Genomic DNA, 9,135 nt, shown 5'->3' with positions numbered 1-9,135 from the left:
GGGGGGGGTGGGGGGGCACATGACCTATGCAGGGCCAAGAGATAACTCAGTAGCACAGCGCCTGCCTGGCAAGCACAACGTTCTGAGTTCAATTCCCAGTACCAAAAAAAAGAGAGAAAGAAAAAGAAGCCTATGCAAAACTGAGTGAATTAAACCGAGTGTGATGGTGCACACCTATAACCCCAGCACTTGGAAGGCTGAGGCAGGAGGATCTGTTTTGAGTTCGAGGCCAGCTTTGGCTGCAAATGAGCTCCAGGCCAGCCTGAAATACATAGCAAGACCCTGACTCAAAAAAAAAAAAAAAAAACTGAGTGAATTTATTTCTTCTGTATGTACTCATTTAGCAAAGCGCCTGCCCGGCAAGCGCAAGGTCGTGAGTTCGGTTCCCGGTACCGGAGAAAAACCAAACCAAAAAAAAAATAAAATAAAATAAAAAATAAGACATTTACTGAATATTCACCATGAGCTAGAACTTACTGTACAAAAAGTTTCTATTATGGCATTCGTGTAATACAATTTAAAAAAAAAAAAAAAAAGATGGCCTTATATAACCTCAATTGTTTTAAAAAATCTTCCAGCAACCTCAAAGACCTGACTGGGAAGGTTAGAGGAAGCATGGAAACTAAGGTGAGATGGAGGAGATGCCTAGGGTTCCAGGTCCCCATCTGCTTGCTGCTGAACCCACTTTTCCTTCATCTGCATGAAAGCTACACTGATTACCCAATAATTAATTACTCCTCCACCCGCTAGATGTCTAGACATCACAGAAGCTGCTCTTCATAAAACACGACAAGGAAAATGGGAGAACACCTAGTCTATTTCAAACTTCTGCAGAACTATTAAATTTTATATTCTGAAGGACAGGAATCTTTTATCCTTCGGAATCCATCCTAGAGATTGTTTTGGCCAGGTGCAGTGGTCCATACCTCTGGTCCCAGGGCTGGGGAGGCTGAAGCAGGAGGAACTGCTTGAGCTCAGGAGGTGGCAGCCAGCCTAGGCAACACCGTAGGAGCCCACCTCAAAAAAGATCATTCAACAAAACAAAAAAAACTGTCATCTAATTAGCTTCATTATGAAACGAAACAGAGGAGAAAAGTCACTTTAATGGCTCTGGGATCCATCAGACAACCTTGCACAGAAATCTATGAAGTGCCCATTTCATCTCGTTTTATTTTTTGAGACAGGGTCTCATTATGTAGTTTAGCCTGGCCTTGAACTCAAGGCAATCCTCTGTCTTAGCTTCCTAAGTGCTGGGATTACAGGTATGTGCCATTAAACCCAGGTTGGTGCTCCCTTTTCAGATGCCCTAGGGAGTTTGTGTAACAACAAGAAAATCTCTTTAAAAAAAAGAAAATCTCTTGATAAATTGGACAGTGGAAACCCAATGGTGGCTCTCCAAGCCCAGCTGTCTCATAGAAAGCAACGAGACGGTGGTCAGGCAGTAGGCACAGGTTCAAATGGTTCCTTTCCCCAAGATCAGAAACTGGAAAGCACCTGAAAGAAGGGAAACCCCTGGGAAGCACGGGGGCTGAAGATGCTGAGCGGCAACGCTACTGGGTATGGTTTCCCACACGCTGCTTAGCCTGGCCCGGAGCCCCCTCCAGCCTGGCCGCTGTCTTCTCCCTCTGGCCAAAGCAGCCGTCCTCCTGGGGACTCCTGCTCCAAAACAACTGCACTCTCCTCGCTCAACAGGAGCTCTGCTCGTGGGCCTCCAGCCACCAGACTCGCGTCCCTTGCTCCCTCTCGCAAACCTTCCACCATTCACCATTCCGCCAGCTACATCCCATCGTTTTTTAGGCCTCAGATTTGCTGTCACCTCTTGCAGCCTCCCCTATTCCCCACTCCACCCATGTGTTCTTCCTACGTGGCCCTACGTACCCAGTGCTTGCCCTTCAAAGCTCTCCTCACACTCTACTGTCCTCAAGTTCCTGCTTCCTGTCTCCTCCCTGTGGGAAGGTGAGGACTTCACCTGCCTGGCTCGCTGTTACCGCAGCACCTTCAGTAAAAGGCCCACTCTGTGGACGGGGCAGTGCAGCAGAGAACAGAACCACTCTGCCTCCCAAGACTTGTACTGTCCTGGAGAGCAGGAAACACCTGCTGAGCAGCCTCTTGGAGCCACAGCTGTGTTAAGCATACTGCTGCTCGTGAACAAATGCTTCCACGTGGAAAAGAAAGCTTTCTACCATCAGAAGCAGTGATGCAGCCTGGGAAACCCATCTCTAAGAAATCCCTCGGAATTCAGAAAGCAGGGGGTCAAACCGGATTGGCCCCGTGGCTTCCAGTAACTCAGCCAACACTGGCTTTCACACAACAGCGCTGTACACCTGTTCTCAAAGCCTGCGTCCAGGCTCAGCACCATCTTATTACCTGTCTCAAAAGCAGGACGCCAGTTCTACCCCAAGACTGATGCCCCAGAATCTGCTCTGTAACCCACACACAGGTGTTTCCCAGGTGCATTCCAGGGGAGAAGCCCAGTTCCAACAGCAGGCGGACTTTACCAGGACTTGGGTTCTCCGAAGTGCAGGTAGTTGATGCTGTACAGGTCCATGTCTTCCGTGTGCCAGGCAAAGGACGTCTTCCACATGCCAAAGTACAAGTATGGGGTGTTCACGCCCTCAATGGTGATCCCACTCTCCTTCTCCACCAAGTCCAAGATGGTCCTCAGCCGGCCAATGTTCCACTCGTCGACATGCTGCAAAGAAAGGGCAGGCCGGAGCAGTCACATGCTAGGGTAAACTGAAGCTCTGAATCTGCACACCACACAGAAGGCCTTAGGCAAGCTGTCACCCCCAACAACACGGCAGTCCTCGTCACTTCCACAGCTATAACAGGAAGGGACCCATTATGCTTCCGAAGGGCAAACACTGCCTTGAACAAACAACACCGGCATAAGGGAAGCTGAGTAAGAGGGACGATCACCCGTCCTGAGCCGCAGGAGGAAGACTGAATGGAAGCTAAAATTTAACTCAAATAGAAATCTTCACACCATTTTTAAGTTAAAAGAAAAATCTGAAAAAAGAAAACATGGGAATTAACAAGAATAGTAATGTGGCTTTTTTCACTCCAATTTCCTCAGGGCCAAGTCTTCAGCATCATTTTAGGAGCATAGTGGATGCCTGTAACCCCAGCACTCAGGAGGCTGAGGCAGGAGGATCACTGTGAGTTTGAGACCAGCCTGCACTACAAAGTGAGTTCAAGGCCAGCCTGAACTGCATAGCAGGACCCTGTCTCAAAAAGACAAAAAATAAATAAATGAATAAATAAATGTTATGAGCAGGTCCTGGATTCCTGTGCCCTCCTTCTGCACGTCCCTATCTGTGGGCCCTCAGCACCTGCCCAACATTCATCCCAAGAAGCTTTACTCCCACCATCCCCCAAGACAGCTGTCACAAACTCCAAATTTCATTTTGTAAATAAATTCTTTCAGCCAGGCATAGTACCACAGGGCTATCACCCCAGCACTTGGGAGGCTGAGGCAGGCAGGTAGTTGCAAGTTTAAGCCCAGCCTGGGCTAGCTAGCGAGATTCCATCTCTATTTTTTTTTTTTAAATGTTCACTGATTATTAATTTATTTGTGTGTGGGGGGGGGTACCAGGAATTGAACTCAGGACCCTGTGCTTGCCAGGCAGGCGCTTGTACCACTAAGCTACATCCCCGGCCCAAGATTCTGTCTGTAAATAACCAAATACATTAAATAAAATTCTTTCCGTCCCCAAATTATTCTGAGTGATAATCCAGAAATGCCCTACTGACTGATCATGCAAAGGCAGTTCATTCCCACCCTACCATACTGAGGCAGTTCTTCAAGCCAAAAGAGTCCCATGCCAAGCCAATGCAACTAGCTAAAATAGCTTCTGCTACAGAATCCTGCCTGAGAGTTCTGAAAATCTAAATATGTTTCTCCTCTTAAATATACATACCTTTCATTAGCTTAGTCAGGGATCTTTTTTTCTACAGAAGCCACACTGCTTCTCCCTCATCATTTCATCTTCCCAGATCCATCCCACCCTTTCAAGAACTCATCATCCACCACCCACAGACCCTGCTCACCGCCCCTGCAAAGAACACCACACCATCCAATTCACATGCAGAGCGGAAGAACGAAAGTGCAGTCACATGCAAAAACACCAACCATTAAGTCAGTAAAGCACATCAGTCAGGGGCAGATCAATCATTTGTTCCTCCACTCATTCACCAGAAAGCTTTTAAATGCCTACTACGTGCCTGGGAAGCGGGGAGTATTATTACATTACAAAATTTCAAAAATGCAGCCCAGAGGGTTTCAAGGCAGGCCTACCTTTTCATAGAGAGTACCATTCACATCTGCACCATAGATGGGAGGATTGAATGTGAGGTTCTTCCAGTACTTCCGCTCAAGCTCTTCAAACTCACTGTAGCGTGGGGTACAGTACCTTTCAAGTAAAAGGGAGCATTAGCCACTTAGAAGGAAGTCAATTTATTAGGTATTATGAATAGCGGAAAATATACTCTCCTACTCCAGGGGCAGCAAGACATTTCAAATGAACAAGACATAATCTTGACCTCCGAGCCTCTAGTAATATCCCTTGCATGGGTCCTGGGAAGGACTTGTAGGTACAGACTTGAACCCATCCTCCTTTAGGAGTTTCCTTTAGGAACCCTCTGAAAATAGACTACTTAAACTACACCCTGCTACTTCTAGGTACAGCCTAGCAACACTGGGAGAAAATAATCTTACACCGAGAATCAGGGGAAAAAATCCCTACATATCCAAAGACAATACAGCCAGCATCAACCGGGCACCATAGGGCACACCTGTAATCCCAGCACTCTAGGAGACTGAGGCAGAAGGATCCCAAGTTTGAACACAGTCTGGGCAACTGAGCAAGACCCTGCCTCAAAATAAAAAATAAAAAGAGATAGGGATTTCAATCCCCAATAGCACCAAAACAAAACAAACACTCCCAGCCACAGCGCAGCGTGGAAGCTGGTGAACAGCACTCACGTCCCTGAACTAGTGGGAACACAGCCGCCCCAAGGTTCCTGCTGCAGTCCTAAGACCCCAGGCGGTGACTAACAATCAACAAAAATTGTGCCTAAAATCAAAATATTTCATAAAAATATAACCCTTGAAACAAAAAATACATTTCTGCATACCAACTATTCTATTTAGGGAAATATACATGTATTTATGTCTACCTATACAGGATATATACCTAAAGCCATAAAAATATCCATACTCTTCAGCTTAATAATCTCATACTGAGGGCCAGGGATACAGCTAAGCGGCACAGAACCTGCCTGGCAAGCATGAGGTCATGAGTTCAACTCCCAATACAAAAAAAAAAAAAAAAAAAAGGCCAGGTGTGGTGGTGCACGCCTGTAATCCCAGCACTCAGGAGGCTGAGGCAGGAGGATCGTGTGAGTTCAAGGCCAGCAGCCAGCCTGGGCTACAAAGTAAGCTCAAGGCCAGCCTGAACTGCATAGCGAGACCCTGTCTCAAAAAGACAAAAAGAAAAAAGAGGTTACAATGTAATCTTTTTCCTCACTACTGGGGACTGAACCCAGGTCCTTCACACTCAGCTATATCCCTAACTCATTTTTTGAGACATTTGAAATAGGCTCTCCCTAAACTGCCCAGGCTGAACTCACACTGTCTCAGTATCTCAGTGTTGGAATTACAAGCTTGTACCCAGGTCCAGCCTATATAGCACTTTAAGAGTAAAAACTAACCTTACAGTATAAAAAAGTGGAAAAAACTAATGTATACTGTACCTAAGGCAGCAAAAAAAAAAAAGTTATGAATGGATAACAGACACGAAGACCAAAATGAAATTGTGTGAAGACAATAAGAATGAATGAAAAAAAGAAATCTTCAATATTGTGTTACTTTTTGGATTTTATTGTTTATTTCTGGAAATCAAACCCAGAGCCTCATGCATGCTAGCCAAGTGTTTTACCACTCTTGACACATCCCCAGCCTACATAGTGACACACACACATATATAGCGTGTGTGTGTATGTGTTTGTTTTGTTTTGGAGACAGGGTCTCATTATGTAGTCCAGTCTGGCCTCGAACTTCTAGCACTTCTCCTGGCTCAGCCTCCTGAGTGCTGGGATTATAGGCGTGCACCACCACACCCAGCAGTGTTTTATATTTTAATATTAACCCAGTGAATAATGAGTATTAGAAAATTCATGTTCTCTTTGAAATGTAACTCCCCTACCTTCAACTGATCTGTTATAAATTCATGTTTTTATCTGCCAGTTTTCTCAAAGCTGGCTGGTTACACAGATAAAAATATCTTATATCAGGGTGTGGTGCTAGGGATGGAGCTCCATGGATTTAATCCTCAGTACCACACACACACTCTACATGCAATCAGGGTGAAGGGAACAGATACACGACTGGCCAACTTAAAAGGAAAGAAAGCAGGTATGGCAGTGCCTGCCTGTGATGCCTGCTTCTCGGGGTGCTCAGAGGGAGGACTGAAGCCAGTGTGGGCAACCTGGTAGGACCATGCTCAAGACGAAGTGAAAGAAGGGCAGGGGGTGCTGATGATATAGCTCAGTGGTCCCTGGATTCAATCTCCAGGACTGCAAAGGAGATAAAAGAAGGAAAGGCCGCTGAGGCATGCTGGGCACACCTGTAAACTCAGCTACTCAGGACTAGGGAGGCTAAGGCAGAAGGATCACAGGTTAGAGCCCAGCCTGGGCAATGAACTTAGTAACCTAGCAAAACCTTGAATAAATAAACAGAGCTCAGAATTTAACTCAATGCAAAAACTCACGGTCCAAACCCCTATACTGCAAAACCAAAACAAAGCAAACAAACAAAAAAAAGGAGCATCACAGCCAAATGAGGGAAACATAAAATTCACTGTGAGTCTGAAGTGGGGTAAGAGCTAAATATTAAAAACAACAAAGAAAAATGATTGAAAACAGGACTAATAGAATATAATTTGAGATAATATTATAAGCATGACAAAGAATGGAATGATAGAAAACAATTAGCTTGGTAATTATTTATCCTCATTTTGTTAATGTCAAAACAGAAATGAAACCAGGTATGGTGATATATGACTGTAATCCCAGCTACCCAGAAGCGGAGGCAGGGGGATTGCAAATTCAAAGTCGGCAACTCTGGGAGCCTGCTATGGTTTGTGTGTAACTTCCTCCCCAAAGCCTCATGCAGTCATGGGGGGGTGGGCGTTTCAGAGGTGACTGAATCTAGAGTTTGTGACTGATTCATGGATAGGATTAAGGGTGTGAGTGCTACACTTGCCCTAGGGTGGATAGTCTGCACACAACAGAAGGGCCAGAAAGAGGCTTGTCCTTTTGCTTTCCTTGTTGCTTTTCCTATTTTTCACTGCCATAAACTGTTGCCCTCTGCATGTGCCACCCTGCCTTGGAGCCACCTGATTATGAACTGAAACCTCTACAGACTGTGAGCTAAATAAACCTTTCCTCCCTTAACTTTGGGGATCAGATATTTTATCTCAGCAACGAGAGAAAAGTAACTAAGACAGAGCCCCTGTCTCAAAATAAAATTGGGCTGAGGAAGTGGCTCAGTGGCAGAGCTCCCGAGTTCAACCCCCAGTACCACAAAAACAGAAAGGAGACAGCAGCTGTGGGCAGGGAGCAGTGTGGCAATGACCAAACATGCAGAATCCCAAGAAAAAACTGAAACTGCTAAAACCACCTGTTGATAAGTGGCATCAATACATCCAGCAAAATCTCTTTTTGAAACATCTCCAACTTTTTCCTGTACACATCACCAGAGTCAAAAGTAATCCAGCTAGCCAGGTGTGGTGGCACATGCTTGTAATCCCAGCACTCGGGAGGCTGAGGCAGGAGGACAGTTGCAAGTTTGAGGCCAGCCCGGGCTACAAAGTGAGCTCAAGGCCAGCCTGAACTGCATAGCAAGACCCTGTCTCAAAAAGACAAAAAAAAGTAATCCAGCTTCTAGGGCTGGAAGTGCAGCTCCTCGGCACTGTACTTCCCCAGTGTACACGAGGTTCTCTGTCCAACGGCCAGCACAGTGAAAGAAATTCGAAAGTTTTTAATACATTATTATTTCTGACAGAATAATGAAACTATGTAAGAATAAGGACATGTTTAGACTGGAGCACAGAACTGAGAGGAGGAAGAGCCAGCCAGGCCTGGTACATGTCTGCAACCCCACATTCCAAGAGGCTGAGGCAGGCAGATTCCAAGTTTGATCCCAGCCTGGGCAATTTAACAAGATCCTGTCTCAAAATTTTAAAAAAAATTACAAATTAAAATGACCGGGCATAGGTCAGTGCAAAAACCCCAGGGTCAATACTCAGTACCATCTTAAAAACAAAAACAAAAACAAAAACAAAGGAAAACAGAAATTAGAACTGACGAAACCATTCTTTAGTAGGCAGAAGCAGTCTTGGACACAGCTCCGAGAATGAGCTGCTAGGTTCCAGATGCCGTGACAGGGAAAGTATTTCCACTCACTTATCACTGTTGGCAATCTTGCGGAATTCTCGAACAGTCATGGCTTTCTTCTGTATGTTGTACTGAGTAAAGAGGCCAGACTGCCCCGTCACCAGCTGCTGGATGGGTGCAGGAATGACCAGGTCATCAATATCATCATAGGATGCTCGCGGCTTCCACTCTTTTGGGGGGACAACCTACAGTGAACAGAAAAATAGAGAAAAACCAGTAAGCCAGAATTCAAGTAGTGTGTAGGCTACGGAGCCAGAGTCCATTTTACTAGAAAGGGACTTTCACTTGAGCACTCTAACCCAAACGCGCACAACTCCTCTGATCCAGATCTGCTGCCATTAGCTGCCTAGCTGCAACGACCTAAGGTCTGGAATAAACACTCGTTCTCACCCTCAGCATCTTCCCAGGGTGAAGAGTTGATTCTCTGGCAACCTAACAGCCCACTGCTTGCTTTCTTTCTTTCTTTCTTTCTTTGTCTTTCTTTCTTTCTTTCTTTCTTTCTTTCTTTCTTTCTCTCTCTCTCTCTCTCTTTCTTTTTCTTTCTTTCTTTCCTTTCTTTCCTTTCTTTCCTTCTTTCTTTCTTTCTTTCTTTCTTTCTTTCTTTCTTTCTTTCTTTCTTTCTTTCTTTCAAACGTAAAAAGCAGGGCCAGAGATATAGCTCAGCGGCACAAGCACCTG

The 9,135-nt window shown here is 45.4% G+C and overlaps 1 protein-coding gene across 5 annotated transcripts in view; it reads right to left on the bottom strand.

Moving 5' to 3' along the window:
• The window catches only part of Kdm4a (lysine (K)-specific demethylase 4A), a 56,552-nt gene that overhangs the window by 40,743 nt on the left and 6,674 nt on the right, over nucleotides 1-9,135 (bottom strand). For all 5 annotated transcript variants that reach the window (XM_005410671.2, XM_013507751.1, XM_005410672.2 and 2 more), the window contains exons 3-5: nucleotides 8,467-8,642; nucleotides 4,298-4,412; nucleotides 2,499-2,692 (exon numbers count right to left, since the gene is read on the bottom strand). In XM_005410671.2, coding sequence (XP_005410728.1) covers nucleotides 2,499-2,692; nucleotides 4,298-4,412; nucleotides 8,467-8,642 — 485 coding nt within the window. The remainder of the gene's footprint in view (nucleotides 1-2,498; nucleotides 2,693-4,297; nucleotides 4,413-8,466; nucleotides 8,643-9,135) is intronic.

The sequence above is a fragment of the Chinchilla lanigera genome, unplaced genomic scaffold (genome assembly GCF_000276665.1).
Source record: "Chinchilla lanigera isolate Chin_1 unplaced genomic scaffold, ChiLan1.0 scaffold00136, whole genome shotgun sequence".
Lineage (NCBI taxonomy): Eukaryota > Metazoa > Chordata > Mammalia > Rodentia > Chinchillidae > Chinchilla > Chinchilla lanigera.
This window is presented reverse-complemented; position numbering and strand designations above follow the sequence as displayed.